The 19,667-nt window shown below is 39.5% G+C and overlaps 1 protein-coding gene across 1 annotated transcript in view; it reads left to right on the top strand.

Annotated features, from left to right (window-relative positions):
• The window catches only part of LOC141337870 (uncharacterized), a 182,978-nt gene extending 169,685 nt beyond the window's left edge, over nt 1-13,293 (top strand). The window contains exons 28-32 of the mRNA XM_073843448.1: nt 9,136-9,309; nt 9,790-9,963; nt 11,154-11,327; nt 11,650-11,811; nt 12,557-13,293. Coding sequence (XP_073699549.1) covers nt 9,136-9,309; nt 9,790-9,963; nt 11,154-11,327; nt 11,650-11,811; nt 12,557-12,566 — 694 coding nt within the window. The 3' untranslated portion in view covers nt 12,567-13,293. The remainder of the gene's footprint in view (nt 1-9,135; nt 9,310-9,789; nt 9,964-11,153; nt 11,328-11,649; nt 11,812-12,556) is intronic.
• The last annotated feature ends 6,374 nt before the right edge of the window (nt 13,294-19,667 follow it).

The following is a 19,667-nucleotide window of genomic DNA, read 5'->3' as shown; positions in this document are numbered from 1 at the left end:
GGATGTGAGGGGTCCAGAGTAATTTTGGCAGCCCTTTTTCGTACTCTAGATGAGTAGAGATCTTGAAGGGTAGGAAGGGTTGTACCAATGATTCGCTCAGCAGTCCGGACTATCCGACATAGTCTTCTGAGATCAGAATTAGTAGCTGAGCTGAACCAGACTGTAATTGAAGTGCAGAGGACGGATTCAATGATGGCAGAGTAAAACTGTTTCAGCAGTTCCTGTGGCAGGTTGAGCTTCCTCAGCTGGCGGAGGAAGTACAGTCTCTGCTGGGCCTTTTTCACAATCGAGTCTATGTGAATGTCCCACTTCAGGTCCTGAGAGATGGTATTTCCAAGGAACCTGAATGACTCCACTGTGTTAACAGTGCTGTTCATGATGGTGAGTGGGGGGAGAGCAGGTTTTTTTTTCCTGAAGTCTATGATCATCTCCACAGTTTTGAGCGTGTTGAGCTCCAGATTGTTATGACTGCACCAGACAGCCAGCTCTTTTACCTCCTGTCTGTAAGCAGACTCGTCACCGTCCTGAATGAGGCCGATTAGTGTGGTGTCATCTGCAAACTTCAGGAGCTTGACAGAGGGGTCTTTTGAGGTACAGTCATTAGTATACAGGGAGAGGAGCAGTGGGGAGAGGACACAACCCTGAGGGGCGCCAGTGCTGATAGTACGGGTGCTGGATGAGAATTTTCCCAGCCTCACTAGCTGCTGTCTGTCTGTCAGGAAGCTGTTGATCCACTGACAGAGAGCGGTGGGCACAGAGAGCTGAGTTAGTTTGGGCAGGAGGAGGTTTGGGATGATAGTGTTGAAGGCTGAACTGAAGTCCACAAACAGGATCCTCACACAAGTCCCTGATTTGTCCAGATGCTGCAGTATGAAATGTAGACTCATGTTCACTGCATCATCTACAGACCTGTTTGCTCGATAAGCAAACTGCAGGGGGTCCAGTAAGGGTCCGGTGATGTCCTTCAGATAAGCCAGAACCAGTTTTTCAAACGACTTCATGACGACAGATGTTAGCGCCACAGGTCTGTAGTCGTTAAGTCCTGTTATTTTGGGTTTATTTGGAATGGGGATGATTTCAGAGCGTTTCAGAGAGGCGGGGACTTCACACAACTCCAAAGACCTATTGAAGATCTGTGAGAAAATGGGGGCCAGCTGGTCAGCACAGGTTTTCAGACAGGTTGATGTCACACCGTCAGGGCCTGGTGCCTTCCTTCTTTTGTTCTTTTTGAATACCTTGCGCACCTCCTCTTCACTGATTTGAATGGGGGTTGCAGGAGTGGGGGAGAGGGGTGATGTTGGAGGTGTAAATGGTGTCTTTTCAAACCGACAATAGAACTCGTTCAGATCGTCTGCCAGTTGCTGATTCCGCAAAGTGCTGGGGGATGATGTCTTGTAATTGGTGATGTGTTTTAGACCTTTCCACACTGATGAAGAGTCACTGGAATGAAATTGGTTCCTTATCTTTTCGGAATAATTTCTCTTTGCCACTTTGATCTCCTTTTCCAGTGTGTATTTGGCCTCTTTATACAAGACTTTGTCCCCTTTCCTATAAGCATCATCTTTGGCCTGACGAAGCTGTCTGAGTTTTGCTGTGAACCATGGTTTGTCGTTGTTGTAGGTTAAGCGAGTCCTGGTAGGAATGCATAAATCCTCACAGAAACTGATATATGAAGTAACAGTCTCTGTAAGCTCATCCAGATCAGTAGCAGCAGCTTCAAAAACACTCCAATCAGTACAATCAAAACATGCTTGTAAAACCTGCTCTGTTTCGCTGGTCCATCTCTTTACAGACTTTGCTACAGGTTTAGCAGATTTAAGTTGTTGCCTGTAGGTTGGTATAAGATGAACCAGGTAGTGGTCAGAGAGTCCAAAAGCTGCCCGTGAGACAGAGTGATATGCATTCCTTATTGTGGTGTAACAGTGGTCCAATATATTACTATCTCTGGTCGAACATGTGACGTGCTGTCTGTATTTTGGCAGTTCACGGGAGAGATTTGCTCTATTAAAATCCCCAAGAATGATTAAAACAGAGTCCGGGTGTTGTTGTTCCGTCTCTGTGATGTGATCGGCGAGTTTCTGTAACGCCAGGCTCACTTGCGCTTGCGGTGGAATGTACACGCTCACGAGAATGAACGAGCAAAACTCTCGCGGCGAATAGAGCGGCTTACAGTTTATGAAAAGCGCTTCCACATCAGAAAAGCAAATTTTCTTTAACACTGTTACATCTGTACACCACCTCTCATTAATGTTAAAGTACGTCCCGCCGCCGCGCGATTTCCCCGTTGATTCTGCGTCGCGTTCTCCTCTGAACAGCTGATATCCCGGGAGATGAATCGCGCTGTCCGGTATAGCCGCGTTCAGCCAGGTTTCCGTGAAACACAGAGCAGCAGAGTGTGAGAAGTCCTTATTTGTCCGGGAGAGCAGAAGGAGTTCGTCCGTTTTGTTTGGTAGAGACCGGAGATTCACCAAATGTATGCCTGGCAGTGACATCCTGAATCCACGCTGATGAAGCTTCACGAGCGCGCCGGCACGCTTCCCCCACTTGCGCGTCCTGCGCGTCCTGAAGCCTTTGGTAAGCGCCGCCGCTCCGCCAACTATGATGTTGAGCAAAACGTCCGAATAATCAAAAACCGGTAAGAGATTTTGTGGTATGTTCTGCCTAATGTTTAGCAGTTCATCCCTTGTAAAACTGATCGTGTTTGCAAAACAAGAAAAAGGAAAAACGAACAAAAACACTAAAACAACTGGAGAGCTAAGCACAGAGGCTGCCATCCGCGGCGCCATCTTGAGCTGTTTGATGTCTGTTGGTCTTCTGCCTCTCTCGGCTAGAGACTCAGAACTTGGTCAATCCGCTTTGTCTCTCTCGGATGGAGACTTAGGACGTGCTGCATCAGTGGTTGCTTCACTGGACGAAGACTCTGAACTTGGAAAATATCTCTTTCTTCACAGACAGAACGTGGTAGTATCTGCTGCTGCCTCAAAGCTGGAGACTTGAAGCGTGGAGCGTCTGTTTCTGTCTCTCTGGACAGTAGGCTCAGAATGGTTGTGTCTGTTAGTGTCTCTCTCTTGTGGAGCTGGAGAATGAATGAAGGTATCTGTAGCTGCCTTCCCAGTAACGGGGTGCAGACTCAGAAAGAAGTTCAATCAACTACACCTTTCTTTGGAAAGATCCCTTGTAAGGGAGATTGGTCAAAACTGACAACAACAAATTAGAACAACACTGACTGTGATCTGCAATGTTTTACTTTACATGTGGGAAGTATAGGGGCTTGATCCCCCTTACCTGACATCCAAAGGGATTGTCATGGGCATACAAAATTATAACCTTGTAGGTTATAGACACTGACTGAAAAGTCTAAACTAGAAACAAACTGAAGTAGAAAGTAAAGAACCCTTCTTTGGTTGAAGGTGATGTCTGATGTGATACAAGGGCTGGGTGTCTGCTGACAGGTATAGACCTTGTTCAATTACGGGGCACCCCCCCTTTCCCCATGTCTCTTGTTAACACTCTGATGTTAGGTGGAGGGGGAGGGGCCCCAACCTGGTTATGCTGAGAAGACCAGGTGTCTGTCAGTGGAGGTATTCTCCTCTGACTTGAGGTCTATGAGGACTTTACGGAGTAGGTGCTGGATCTCTGCTAAGTTCTCAGAATCCTTACTCTCAGATCCTCTAGATCTCCTACTTCTGTAATTACTACAGTGTTTGTGGCCATTCTCATAGCCATCTCTAACCTTCTTCTGTCTTTGCTCTCTGTCCTCCCACTGTCTGCTCTCCTTTCTGGGGGCATGTCTGTGATCTTTATGTCCCCTGTAACCTGAGAACCTAGGGCTCTGGCTGTTAAGCTGGAGATTGCTAGAATGGACAAACCTGTTCCTGGAAAGTTCTGACACTTCTATTTGCAGGTGAGCCTTACAGTCATTTCCTGGTTCGAGCACAGATGTATCTCGCTCTCTGTCTTTCCTGTTTGTGCCTAACCTCTCACTGTCCCATGCTCAAACTGCAAGCTGTCTCAGTTCTCCTGCAGACAGACGGTCAACATCTACCAGACGTATGAGTGGTTTTCTAACAGTTGGGTATAGATTACTCACAAACAAACTCTTAAATATGACATCCTCCTCTGCCCTGGGGTCATCTCTACCAGCAAAATACATTTTCCTCAAGCGCTCATAGTACTCTCTGGGAGACTCATGATGGCCTTGCTTGATTCGGAAAGCTGAGAAACGAGAGGCAGATGGGTTCTGATACAAAGTATACTCTGACAGAAGGGCTTTACACAATTTGTCATAATTGTTAGCGATAGCTGGGCTCTGTCTATCTATGAAACCAGGGACGGTTTGTGTGGTGGTCTTTCTCAGAAGAAAGACTTTGTCAGCCATACTTGCCTCAGGGAAGTATGTCAAAGCTGCATTAACATCCTTCAAATACAACTCTATGTTGTTATCTGAAGTCTCAGGGTTAAACACATCTATGTCACGTGCTAATTCTCTAAGAATATGCAGGCGGCTGTCTCTAGATAGCTGTGTGCTAGGTGACTCAGGTAAGGAATAGCTAGCTTTTCTACCTAGGGTGGAGTTAGAAGCTGCATTATAGGAGTGAGTGAAATCAGCACTCATGGTGAGGCTGTTATTTTCCTGGTAAGACTGACCCTGTGAAAGATTAATCACCAGGGGCCCCCTCACAGCTGAACTGGTGGAGTGGGTATGCACCCTCTGTGGTTCAAATTGCTTGTGGGGGAGGTGCCTGCGTTTTTCCAGTTCACTCATCCTTGTTCCTATAACTTCACATCTCTGTTCTGCAATGCCATCTTTATTTGCTAACACAGATGTTCTAGCTGAAGCTTCAGCTCGTACCCTACTCAACTGTTCCCTATGCTGGACTTGAGTAACGTTTGAGTTAGAAGATTGTTCACCACAAGTGGGGCAGCCGTGGCCTAATGGTTAGAGAGTCGGACTTGTAACCCAAAGGTTGCAGGTTCGAGTCTCAGGTCCGGCAGGGATTGTAGGTGGGGGGAGTGAATGTACAGCACTCTCTCCACCCTCAATACCACGACTGAGGTGAGTCCCTTGAGCAAGGCACCAATCCCCCAACTGCTCCCCGGGCAGAACGATTGGTGGGATATCTAGCTTGTAGAACCTCTCACTGTATTATCAACACAAGGAAGACACAAGTGTAATAAAATAAATTTATTAACAAATGATAGACAAGAGTAATCAACTATTAAATGAATACAATAAATGCAAAAGGAATAAAGTGCATAAGATGCATAAAATGTGATTCAGTTGGGTGTTACTATGTCATTAGGGTTGGGCGATGTCGACCAATTTGGCATCGTACGATGTCTAATGTGAAACATCGCGATGGACGATGGCATCGTCTGCGGGGGGCAGGGGTGAGGGATGGTTGTTGTTAAATAATTTATTCATAACAAATTAATTAATTGTAGCCAACCATGTCCACGAGTGCCGGTATTTGTTTTTAAAGATCCGGAATTAAAGAGTGCATTAGATCATGACAGTTCGTGCGTGCAGACGAGACAAGATCAAGCGCGGGTTTAAATAAATGCATTTGGAGGATGTGTGTTGGTCCTTAACATATTTTCGACCAGTCAGCTTTTTTAAGTTCAATAACGCTCTCATTGTTTGCTTACTGCTTGATACACTCTCTCCAAACGCATTTAATGGGCAGCGGAATGTTTAGAGAGAAAACTTAATATCAGAAATAATACCAAATCAAGCAAAATATTATGTATTAACATTATAAACACTATAAACATAGCTATAAGTTAGTTACCCTGACTCCAAAACGAATGATTTAAATGTAGAGGTATTTTAGAACAGAACAGAAATGAAACAAAATATATATAAAGTTAAGAAACTAAAACAAAGCGAAACTAAAAATAGCGCGTTGGGCTCACGCACCTCTGTTTTTTTGGCACAAATCCAAGTGTTCCAACTAGGCTTTGTATTGTACATTCGTATTTCGATGGAAAAAAAATATATACTCTTGTTTTTGTTCCAAGCTCTGGCATATTTGGTGTAGTTTATTTCATCTAATTAAATTAAAATTATTTAGATTTTTTTCAGCTGTTTTTGTATGCCTCATTTATTAATGTAAACGAACTTTCATGTAATTCGTTAGGAGTTCACTGTAATTTGTATTGTGATCACTAACAACTTCCTTGTTATTATTTCCTCAATAATAATAATAATAAAATAAATAAAGATGCAGAAAATGAAAGCATGCATTTCATTTGGCAATATAGGGATTTAGTGTGTGTTTTTCGTAAGCGGGTTGCTGCTGCGGCAGGGGCGGGGCGGTGGTACGTTTGCAAGGTATGTTTACACTCGGTATCATGATTCAATACACTTTAGGTAAATATCACACCGGAGTTCTCCTTTAATCTTCCAGGGTCAAGTCTTTATGAACATTAACAAAGATTTGGGACAGATATGATGTAATGTAAAACTATGAATTAGCTGCTTTGCTGCTGACAGAAAGCTGGTGCACTGCGTACAACCTTGTTTCCATTGCCATTTCTGATTGGCCAGCAAGCCAAGAACGTAAGATTCGACCATTTTGATTGGCTAATAGGTTTGTCACTCAAATGTCAGAGGCAGGGAAAAAAACTCAGCCTCCTGAGGTTAGGTTGTCGCGGGAGTTAAAACCTCAATATCGATGCGATAAAGGTTAATCCTGCAGCCCTATCTCAGGATATACCAGAAAAAAAGATTTTTTCATATAACAGTTTCTAATAGAAAGTTATTGAATTATAACCGAAGGGAGTCACAATGCCCCTTTTCCCCCACTTTTTCCCCCCTAAAAGTGTCCTTCTGTTTCTTTGCAAAAACAAGTTTTATAAAGCATATTACCCCTTAGAATAATATTTTACTATGTACCATAGCACTTTTCATGATTGTTGACTGAATTATGTTTAATTGTTATGTTTGCCTGTGTATTTACTGAAACACCTACTGTAGTTTAATGTCAATATTCAATATACACTCAATACATATCTTAGCAGACTGTTTTGGTGTCCTTTACATTTCAAAGTAATTATAAGAATAAAACAAACCTGAATAGAAGTACTGTTATACTTATAGACGCGCTTATGAGCCGCGGATCCTCTGCTCTCCATGGAAACGGCCCGTTATTTATTCATTTAGCGTCTATTTTGGATAATGGAGACTGCTATATTCCTCTGAGACGCATATGTCCGGTTTAAGAGTCCAAAAACTACATATCCCACAACACACTGCACTGTCGAAGCATCTTTGGTGACCCGGAACCTCTTCATGGCTCTGCTTCTTCTTCGCGTCTGGACAGGCAGAGCTGTCATCGTTCACAGCTCTAAGCAGCACAGCAGGCGGCCGGAGACTGTAATCTGATCTACTTACACGCGCTCAGTCAGCCGCAGACACACACACACACACCTGTTCTAGAGGATTACGGTGCGTTCACACTACAGCGTCAAATTTGCGCTCAGTGCCGCTGGCAACGCTACAACGCCACTGCTTTGGGGTGTGTCAAATTTAGGGCTGAGCACGCCTCTGAAAAACAATGTTCACACCCTATTTACGTTCCATTGTCTTCTTTTAACGGTGGTTCACAAACTAAACTGTAGCGTATACTAACAACATGCAAAGTACATTTACTTTTGCGTGACTTTTTCAATAATATGTGATTTCAGCTCAGTAATCCACCAGTTTCGGAAACACGGGTCATAGTCTTTCCTTGCCAACTTATCACACCGATTGGTTGTCGCCGGCGTTTTGCGCTCGAAATTTGCACAAGGTTGAGGAATGCCCAACCTTTTGACGCTGTCAGCTGCTCTCAACGCTTTCTCCGCGCCGCTTCCAATCCCAAAATGCACCACGCGACAGTTTACGCGCAACTTCTATGTGAATGAATTGAAAACGCTCGCTTCGCCCCGCTCGCTACGTGCCAGTGTGAACGCACCGTTAGAGTGCGTTTGTAAAGCCGCGCCCGTTCTTCCTTGAGCGCGTCTGGCAAAACAATGGATTTCTCAGCAATGGAACAACGCAGAAACGTGAAAATGGTCTCGTTTGAAAGAAGAGATCCTAATCTAAATGATAAAATGGATAAACTGCGGTAAACTGAAGCGGTAGAATGTGGAGGAAAGTTATAGAATATATCATTATACGCTTCAGATAATATTCTGACATCGCGATTCGATTGAAGATTATTTGATCTGTGTTTGTCACACATAAGATGATTCTTGAGAATGTTCTTTCTTGTCATATATGATTTGTCTGTTTTGAGAAAAATATAAGAAATACACATGCTTTGTAATAATTCTTCACAACCGTTAGGCGGAAATTTGTGTGTGGAACAACATAAATTCTAAACATAATTTTACTACTTTATGAATCATTAAACTAGAAGTTATGGTATTCCTCGTAAAGATGAGACTCTGAGCGTTCAAATGAGACCAAATATGGGCTGATACTATGTGAGGAAGGTCATGTAAATGAAGCAGCAACATTTTGAAACACTTTTTGGATTTTCCGGTCTGCAGAGTTTAAGAGGTTAGACATTAAATGAAGCTGAAACTGGATCCGACAACAGAAGAGATATGTTTATTAATTTTAATTTAAATGTTGGTCAACAAGAACATCTGGGTTCCGCACCTGTAAGGATCGAAAAACTAATACATTTTCCAACTCAGGGTTTATACAGTGAGAGTCTTCATTAGGACTGAAAAAAATTACCTCTGCCTTGTCTTCGTTTATAGGAAGAGGAAATTTGGGGATGATTTAATCTCCTCTAAACATTACATTTCCTAAAATAATGTATCTTTGTGATATTTAATGAAAATAACTACGCCTTTCCCTCACAGAAGCATTTCTTCTTTTCTCACTCTGTCAGTCACATGAGATCATATCAATAACAAACAACAATTATCCTGGCTTTTATAAAAAATGAATTCCTGACCTTTCACTCAGACATGAATCACAATAAGAAGAAAATAAGATCACAAAATGCTTTAGTTTATGGCTGTATGATTATTTATTTACTTCTGTTGTTTATGCACTGTATAGTTTTTACTCATGATGAATTTAACTCACACATTAACAACATGTCTGATTATTATTCCTTCTCTTTCTGTCTTCAGTCTGTATGGATGCAGTATTACAGAGAAACAGTGTCTCATCCTGACTTCAGCTCTGAAATCAAACCCATCACACCTGAGAGAACTGAACCTGAGCTTGAATAAACTAGGAGACTCTGGAGTGAAAAACCTCAGTGATCTACTGATGAACCCACAATTCAAGCTGGAGAAACTTGAGTTAGTATCATTATACTGTACAGCAGTTACAGTCAGATTAAAGTGTACTGTTTAGTTTTTTTAAAGCATGAAATCAGAATTAACAATATTTTGCTTATTATAATTTATTTATCCGGGTCAAATATTTCCTAAAATGAATGTGTTTGTATGATTTTTAATGAAAAAAAAAAAAAAAAAAAAACTACCCCTTTCCCTCAAAAAAAAACTTTATTCTCTTCACACTCTGTCAGTCACATGGGATCATATCAATAACAAACAACAATTAACCTGGTTTTCATCAAAAAATTATTTCCTGACCTTTAGCTCAGACATGAATCTCAATAAGAAAAAAATATGCATGCATGATTATTCATTTACTTCTATTGTTTTCAGGCTTTAGCAACACTTAATTTTTTGTACTCTATGGTGTTTAATCATGATGCATTTAACTCACACATTAACAACATGACTGATTATTATTCTTTCTCTTTCTGTCTTCAGTCTGTGGGATTGCAGTATTACAGAGGAACAGTGTCTCATCCTGACTTCAGCTCTGAAATCAAACCCATCACACCTGAGACAACTGGACCTGAGCAGGAATAAACTAGGAGACTCTGGAGTGAAAAACCTCAGTGATCTACTGATGAACCCACAATTCAAGCTGGAGAAACTAGAGTTAGTATCATTATACTGTACAGCAGTTACAGTCAGATTAAAGTTCACTGTTTAGTTTAGGACCACTGGGCTCTTGTCACATCATTTGTAGCGCTGCACGTTCTGGCATTTCTCCATCTAAAGAAAGATTCAGAAATACTATGTTTTTATGTGTATCTGTAAAAACAGCATGAAACTTGCCGAAATTAGATATTTTTGCTGTGAAACAAACAGAAGTGACAACAGATAAAAAAGCAGTCTAACATATGACAGATGAATCTGACAGTTATATTTATAGGGGACTAATGCTATATTTAATTACATCTTTTATCAAGGGAAATGCATATTTAGTAGGGCTGTCAGTCGATTATTTTTTTTTTTATTAGCTGAATTGAAACATGTAATTATTTAAAAGCTAAAGAAATGTAACTGTGAAAATACCCACAAAAGATTATTTTTGTGTGTTAAATGAGAAAGTATCAAGTTAGCATTACAAACTGTAATATTGCAATAAAAATACAAATTGTAAAATTGTAATCAAATTTTACAGCGTGTGATATTTGGGTCATAATCAGCTCTCGTGCAATAGCTACTGGTCTCCCTGCTTATGTAATATAATTTATCCTGTGATATAAATATGAGACAAAAACTCATACAGGGCATTTTTCCACAAACATGTTGAATTTCCGCATAAATGCATTTATGGAGTTGTTACCCTGAATCAAATTTGTTAACTATATGAAATATAAGATGACATACAGGTCTGGGGATGGAGTCAGTGCATTAATTGCATTCAAATATTTAATCACATAACTTTTAAGAACTAATTAATGTGTTAAACTGACAGCCCTAATATTTAGTAGATTAGTATAGTTAGAAATTGTAAACTACACTCTAAAATAGCTTAAATATTTAATATGATGATATTCTTCCATTAAAAATGTGAAAATAGATCATCTAATTTTAACTTTACTTTTGTTTTTACATTGATTCTATATTATAATTTTCATTAGTAAAATCCACTTATTTGTTGCCTGAGGTTGGGTCCAGACTTGGATTGGAACTAGTGTCCTCAAATACTCCTCTCTTGGTTTGTTCATTCATATTAGAAGTTTCCATGATTTTGCTGGTGTATTAGTGAATGTATGCATTTACTGATGATCATCATAGATCTGAGTCATTGTTCTTTCTCTTTCTCTTTCTGTCTTCAGTCTGTGGAGATGCATTATTACAGAGGAACAGTGTCTCATCCTGACTTCAGCTCTGAAATCAAACCCATCACACCTGAGAGAACTGTACCTGAGCTGGAGTAAACTAGGAAACTCTGGAGTGAAAAACCTCAGTGATCTACTGATGAACCCACAATTCAAGCTGGAGACACTACAGTTAGTATCATTATACTGTACAGCAGTTACAGTCAAATTAAAGTTTACTGTTTAGATTAAAATCACTGGGCTCTTGTCAGATAATTTGTAGCGCTGCATGAAATGCAGTTTCTGGCATTTCGCCATCTGAAGAAAGTTTTAGAAATACTGTTTTATATGTTTCTGTAAAAAACACTAAACTTCAACAGTTTAAACAAACACTTTCTACTCAATATCTCATGATGAGTGGGTTCATGGGTTCACATTATATTTGTGTCAAATTCTTCTCCTTAATTTTTTGTTTGTAAGATGATCTTCTCTTCCTCTGTTTGTCTCTTTCTAGTCTTTATAACTGTGGCATTACAGATGTTTCTTCTTTAACTCAGTCTTTGACAAACACAAAAGCACTGCAGTTTCTAAAAGAGCTTGATCTGAGTGGTAATAACATTGGAGACTCAAAGCAGCGGCTCATTGATGTGCTACGAGACTCAAACTGTAAACTGAGGTGAGTAAACTTCACTTTGTGATATTAAAGAGATCTTCAATTACCTCTGATATGTGGACAAATATTAACTATCAAATATTTGTGAAAGGAGATGATCAAATGATCATCAAGCTTTATTTCAAAGGGTTTTTGTCAGAAAGAAATGTAAAGTTGATCAAAATGTTGAACACAAAGGAGGAAAGAGAACAAAAGCAGACTGTCAGAGCTTTCTCCAACAACAGCTGCTTTATTAATGCCATCAGTAATAGTGAATTCCAGCAGATTCCAGCTTCAGCTCACAGCCGTCCAGCATCACATGATCAATGTCTCTGTCTCTTGTGTGTTTTTACTTTGACAAGCAACACGTCACATTACTTTACACTTACTTTACTTTCACTTATTTACTGAGACCAATACAAATGTTGAAACTAGAGGAACAACAGCTTAAACTAGTGGAACGTTTAACTGAAAGGTTTTTGTTTTGAGGCCAAATCACATTAGTATTTGTTCTTGTGGTTTATTATATTTGCCGATCACTCATTAGCATGTGTTTCTCTTTATAGTGTCTCAACAGGAGTCACACAAACACAAACATATGAATGTTCATGTTCAATGTATTTAAAACACAAATATTGTTTCAGAAATATCTATGGAAGATCATGTAAATGTAAATTTAAATTTAAAAGAAACTGTAACCGAAGTAGTAACTGATAAGCAGTTTGTTCCACTGAACACTAATTTTTCTCTCTTTTGTTCGACCTTACAGTGTAGAATAAAATCCATTGTCAGGAGTCCCTCATACAATTGATTCAGAAAAAGATGGTAAACGCTGTCTATCATAGTTTTCGATCCTGATGAAAACAGCAGTGAACATCAGGAGAGGATCCACAGAAGAGCTTCACTACTGTGTCTATGAGGAGAAAGAAATGTGTGATAAATGTGTGAATGTGATCCATACAGGTGAAGAGACTCAGACTTTACAATCAAATAATGCAGCATGTGTGTTAGAAACATGTGATACTGAATGATTCATGTTGATTTAGTATTCAAGCAAATGATGCTTTTGTTTAATTTAAAGATGTAACAGAGGAGGAAGAAGATCAGATGAGTCTGTCTGGCTCTTCAGTTTATTAATAGTTGTATTAAACTCATTCATAATTATTCAAATGTTTCTAATCAAAAAGTGATTGTCAAGTGCAGCACTTAAATGTATCAACAGATATAAAACAAGTCTACAGTGTGTAATTTCTATCTTAAAACACATTATATCTTATTCTGTACACACTGTAATTCCATTTCATTTTATATTAGGTTAGTTATGTGTGTGTCTGTTGTTAATGTCCAGATGTCCAGTATATTGAGTGAGTCTTTTCTTTATTAGTTCAGACCAACTAAACATTTTCACCAGTTTACAGCATTTGTGTTTTTCACTCTCCTCTAAATAGTCAAATACATTCATTCATATCTTGCTTGTAAATAAAATTATACATACTGTTAAAACAATTTGTTATTTTCTTTTGAGTATTATTTTTGGCCTGTTTTAAGTATTGAAGCTACATAAACGGATTCTCCTTCTTACAGGATTTTAGACATTAAACATAAAACTGTGAGTGATCTTTAAAATAGTTTGAGAAGAAACTGTGCTGCTCTGTCTAATATATAAAACAGAAATCTTCCTTTTATGTGTATTTAAAGAGACAGTTTACCCAAAAAGAGTAAATAATTTCTTCATTTACTCTCCTTCATGTTGTTCCAAACACAAAAACACTAGAGAAAATATTTTGTGAAATGTGTCAGTGTCTCTGATCGGCTGCTAACATTCTTCAAAACATACGTTCCACAGACGATTGAAAGTAAACAAGAAACATACAGGTTTAAACGAACTGTCCCTTTAAGACATCTAGCACTTTAATCTTTGCAACTTTAAAGCAAAATCAAACCATATAAATTAAATCATAAATTATATTATATAAGTTGAAAGTCGGAATCATTGTTTTTGGTAAGTACTGATTTGGACGGATTTACTGAAGGTTTAAAATCTCATGTCCGCTGCAATCTTGACCAGGTCTCTCTGTTAGAAGCGGTTGTAATATCTCTTTAGGATTCTCCTACTGCACAACAGGACAAATGATTATAGTTACGCTTTACTCTTTTATTCAGAACTTCATTATTTTCAAAAAGTACTATCATTAAATGACATCAAATATTTTATAATCAGTCTTTTATATCTATCAGTCATCAAATTATAACATACAACTCCAAATACGCACATGTTGTAACATTCTCATGTTTATTGCGCTTGTTATTTCATGAAACATGCTCAGATCATGGAAAATGGCATATCATAATTTACAGCAGATTCTCATGTTTGAAATGCGTGTAAATAATACCTAGATCCATGAATTTAAGAAATCAGCTGAAATGCTCTATTGAACACTTGGCAAGCAGAATGTAAAACCTAGAGAATTTCTGAATATTTTATCTTTTTATATAACTTTTTTTTCTTCTAATAATAGTATCATTCAGGTTTGGAATGCATCCAACCTTTTTGATCAACTCTTTACCAGTGCTGCCTAGTTCCTCTAAACCTTTTCTCTCTCTCTCTCTTTTCTGTGGTTTTGAGCTTAATTTTGTTATTTGCAGATAAATAGATTTTTATGATAATTTATGAAAAATGTTTTTGTGCCATGCATTCTAATATGTCAGAGTCATTTAAAATGTCTCAACAAATAGAATAAAATAAATATAATTTTTTGGAGCTTTGATTTGATTACTTCAAATTTAAAACCACAGTTTCAACTTTAAAGAGCTAAAAGAAGGGCTACCTTGGTTCCAAATGCTGTAACTTTTGAATACTGCATGATATCACCACAAAATTGAACTCACTTACAGCACAAATGTTGGGGAATATGACCAAAAAGATTGAATGTCTAATAAGAATGATATAAAATATTTTCTCTTGGCGTGTTTCATTTGTTTCTCAACACAAGCATATTCAAACACAAACATTTTTTCCCCTTAAAAAATATTGAAAAAAAGTTATATAAAACGATACCTACCTTGGAACTGTCCTTGCTATGGTCTTGGAGATATGAGTCATTATTTTTGTGTATGGCACATTCATTCACGTAGTCAAGATCTAAACAAAAAGACCCCTTTTGCTACAAAATACTGTAACTTTTTGTTAGAATAAAGTATATTCTATAATCGCCGAGAATTAAGATTCAATCTGAGTTGAGCCACACAGCACAGGATACAGGTACCTGGAGCCAAGAATGACAGACACAGCAATAGTGCATTTCATTCAAGACTGGTTTAATGAGTATGATCCACCAGGTTATAAAGTGAAATATAGGGAAGTGAAATCAGACTGTCAGCAGAAAATGGAAAAGGGTACAGATTGTCCCCAAAGGACAGACAGTCTCATGATCTTCCATTACATCATTGTCTATACTTCAAATACAATAGAGAATACAGGTTACAATGTTAAGACTTAATATAAGGGACACAGGATGTTATAGAATCTTACAATGGCCACTTTAAGACAGAATGTCTTACACCAACAAACAATCCTGTGTCTTCATGTTAAAACACAAAACACATAATTCATTAGTACCTTTACTTAATCATTGTTAGATATGGATACATAATTCTTCCACTGGTTAATACATGGTTATATATGGGTTATGTATTAAGTAGAAAATCATCTCTGATTAGATCTGTCTAAAACTCATCTTCGGCATTCAGATCCTGTCTTTCTGACTCCAACTGATAAACGCGCGCATAATCACTGTACTCATCTCCATCCTCTTCTGGATTATCTATTGCTGTCGGAGTAGATGTACGAGCTCCTCCTGATCGAACAGCAAGCATCACTTGATAAGTACCTCGCGTTGTAAGGGATGTAATAGTACGCATAATAAAATTGCTAATACACTGCATTAGACATGGAGCGATTAGTAACACAATGAACATCAGAACAATAATTGGAACAACAGTAGTGAAAATCCAGGTTCCCCATCCGCCCCATAGTCCATCCAGCCAATTAAACCAAGAATCGACTCTCTTTGGGTCCGGAATGGATGTCTTCATGTGAGTGATGATGTCCGTGATGTTATCTGAATTGTCTGGAATATAAAAACAGCACGATATCCCTAACATCTTACAAACTCCTCCTTTCTCCGAAGTCAAGAGGTCAAGAACCAGTCTATTTTGGATGACTGCTTCTCTCATCTTTCTCAGTTCCTCATTTATTACTCCTAGAGCGTGAGCGGTATCATTCTCTAGTGACAACACTTGCCATGCCAAACCATTAATCTTGTTTAATGCAACGGTAGTCCCTACTCCAGTAAAGAAACCTGCCAAAGACCACCCTACGTTCTCCCCTGGAGTTGTCCATGGAGTAACTGTCTTATACCCATTATATCTGTCAGGCATATCACTCATCTCCCTTTTCTGTCTGGCCTGCATTTTATCAACACCCTTCGTGAGTTTACTATCTTCTCGTACCATTATTGTGGTTCCTGTAGAGAAAAGTGCTGGATAACAGCATCCTCGCCACTCTCCCTCATCTAGGTGATAATATGCCATTCCTCCACAGGTCCAAATCATTCCTGGGGAGCTATCAAGATGTGAGAATGGACACTGAAAATTCTCCACTGTCTTATTCTGATACTTAACAGTACAATTGTTATTAGTTGTTTGGTTAATCATTATGGTGTTTTTTACAATCTGACACCCCAACATAATGTTTACCTTTAGCTGAACAGATACATAGATCTGCCAGGTGCGATTGTACATGAAATGCTGGTCCGTCAAATGGTTGACCAGGATACGAACAATCATAATCTTCCAGCGAAAACATCAATGGCCTATTTGCTCTCAAATTATCTGTCATCTGCATTATCACAGACATTTGTTTTGGTAGAACACATTTACCCTTTTCAAGACGTAACACTTCTGAGGTTAATTGCTGAGTTTTCCACGCTGACTGCAACTGCATACAAATCCAACATTCTCCTGCCACTTCATCACTTATAACATTCCTTTGCAGAAGTGCCAGTGCACATGCATAATTTCCATCACATTTGGCCTTTGCTGCCCTAACTTCCTTTATACCATTACTCATATCAGAACCCATAATAAACTCGATATCTGTCGATGACACTTCCCGTGGTAAATCAACTGGATTTGGGAATAGTTCAGTCATCGCATCCTTAACTGTCAAACTTGGTTCTGCATGGATCACATTAATCTGAACTTCCTGATAAACATCTCTGTTTGATACAGCCCATGCACAATAGTACACACCAGCGTCAGAGAGCTGTACATCAAAGATTGTCACATTTAATAGTCTTGCGTGTCGCGTCCTTCCATCTAACCATCTCATACTTAACTGAGGTCTTTCTACTACACTTGCCTTAAACCGCGGATCTGTTCCATCTCCTCCAGTACCATAGTATGCTTTTACTTCTTCCCAGCTACACGATCCTGTACAGATATACAGGTCGTGACCATAGAGATTCCTTACATTCTCTAGGTTGCGGGTTAGCCCTACACTCATAGAGATCGGATCACATAAGAAACTTTCATCTCTACCTTGTCTCAAAGTGATTCTCAGTGGATTGGTATGTGGTGGGCTTGTTCGTGATTCTGCCAATTCTCTCCGATAAAGGATTGTATCATTTTGTCTCGCTTTCTCTATTTCCCATAGCAGGAGTGCGAACGAAATTATTACTGCAATTGTGGATAAAACACACATTGTTCCTCTTAATCCACACATTCCTGGCCACCTGAATGGGTGCCAGGGTCTCCTCTCCATATTCATCATATTTCCACTCCCTACTCTTCTTGACATGAAAATATATACTTTCCTTCCAATAAGTTTCCTGAATGATCAAGTTTGAATATTGTCAATACCCCCCCGTGAGGTATTTCACCTAATTCTGATCGTTTCACTAAAACACTATTTGGCGGTAATTCGGCCAAGCCTGTCTCTAGCAATAGCCACGCTTCTTCCAAATTCTCTGGTGGCTGTCTGTATACAGCAGCAATTCCACCAGTGTTAAGATAGCTGGGTGGTAATCCAAAATTGGACAATGCTCTCAATGCTATTTCAGACCAAGTTATCGCTGGGACTACTGTCCACCTCTCTAAAAAATCATGAAGAGACATTTAAATCTACACTGCCCTTCTGTACACTTCCAATTCTCCGTCCTTTAAAGTAAAAAGGTAGAATACATTTTCGTCTGGATATATCCTTTCTAATATGACTTCCTTAATCAGATCTGGTTCTTCTTCCAGAACCGCTCTGGCTAGTTCAACAATGTTATTATCAAATGCGTGAATAGCTTCCAAAACTGTACACTGAGTGAAGCTATCTAATGGTGGATAATCCATCAATCGGAATTGGGCCCTTAGTGCATACAGGGTTGTATAAGGAGTTAGCACTGTTTGGCTCAATGGACCATCTATCTTCCTGCTTTGGATAACCCCCACCTCACTATAAGAGGTAGTTCCTTCCTCAGCTTAATCAGTGTTTTTCCTCCTCCCTGTTAGGCAGTAAGGGGAATCCCCTTTACCAGGATTCTATTTTAAATTGGAGCTTGCCTGCTCTCCTGAAGAACACTTCTTCAGGCGTGAAGCATGTATCCACTGTGGCTGGTAGTCCGTCAGAACTCCGGTCCTGGTTACGGCAATCACAGTGGCTGGTCCAATGTACTTCGGTTCTCCCACTCTCGTTGGCTTCAGGTCTCGAATCAGCACGCTCTGTCCTGGGACAAAAGGGTGAGTAGGCTGCTCTGAAGGGAGAGGGAAACACAAAGAAACATCAGCACATATGGAATTTAGTTTTCGATTAGGGAAGTCACGTAGTCCTCCTGCACCACCTCCAGGTCACCTAAGGAAGTAATACCGGCACGGCCCTTGACCCAAGGGGTCGGGAACGGCCTACCCATTAGTATCTCAAACGGTGAGAGTTTAGTGGTGGAAGATGGAGTCATTCTTATTTCAGTTAATACTGCAGGTAGTAAGTCTACCCATTTCTTCCCTGTCTCGATCGAGGCTTTGGTTAGCCTTTCCTTAATAGTACGATGTAAACGTTCCGAATTTGATGAGGATTGCGGATGGTAGGGTATGTGGAAGTGCCAATCAATGGACAATGCTTTGGCTAGGAATTGTGTTACCCTAGACGCAAAATGTGTCCCATTATCACTCTCAATGGTAGTAGGTATGCCAAATCGAGGAATTATTTCTTTGGTTAGGATCTTAACCACTGTTTTTGCATCTTCCTTTACACAAGGAAATGCTTCTGGCCACTTTGTAAATCGATCAATTATGACCAACAGGTACTTCAAGTTACCTATAGGTGGCATGTGTGTAAAGTCAATCTGCACATTTTGGAAAGGTGCTTCTGGATGTGTTAGTACATTGTGTTTGATCGGCTTATGCGGGTTTACCTGCGCGCATGTCAGACATGAATCCAGAATAAGCTTAGCTGTCTTGTGCACATCTGCAATGCAGTACAAACGATTGATTACTTGTACTACTTTTGCTAAGCTTGTATGCGACAGGCCATGGTAATGTCTAATAAGAATCACCAATGCCAACTTTGGGAGTGCTACTCTTCCCTTCTCATCTCTCACAATCCCGTCCTTATCTGGAGCACATCCGTGCTCACTCCAATGTTGCAAATCAGTTTGTGTAGGCTGACTCTGCAAAATCTTAATGTCAATGTCAGGTACATTGGTTATATGCACAGTCATAGTTACCTGACTTTTGTTACCTATGTTGAACGTTGGTTTAATTTGTGCCTTGGCCGCTTCCTTCGCCGCTTCATCTGCTTTCCTGTTCCCTACAGCCTGTTCATCATCTCCTGC

Source organism: Garra rufa, chromosome 7 (assembly GCF_049309525.1).
Source record: "Garra rufa chromosome 7, GarRuf1.0, whole genome shotgun sequence".
Taxonomy (NCBI): domain Eukaryota; kingdom Metazoa; phylum Chordata; class Actinopteri; order Cypriniformes; family Cyprinidae; genus Garra; species Garra rufa.
Note: the sequence above shows the minus strand (reverse complement) of the source record. Positions and strands in the feature narration are given on the sequence as shown.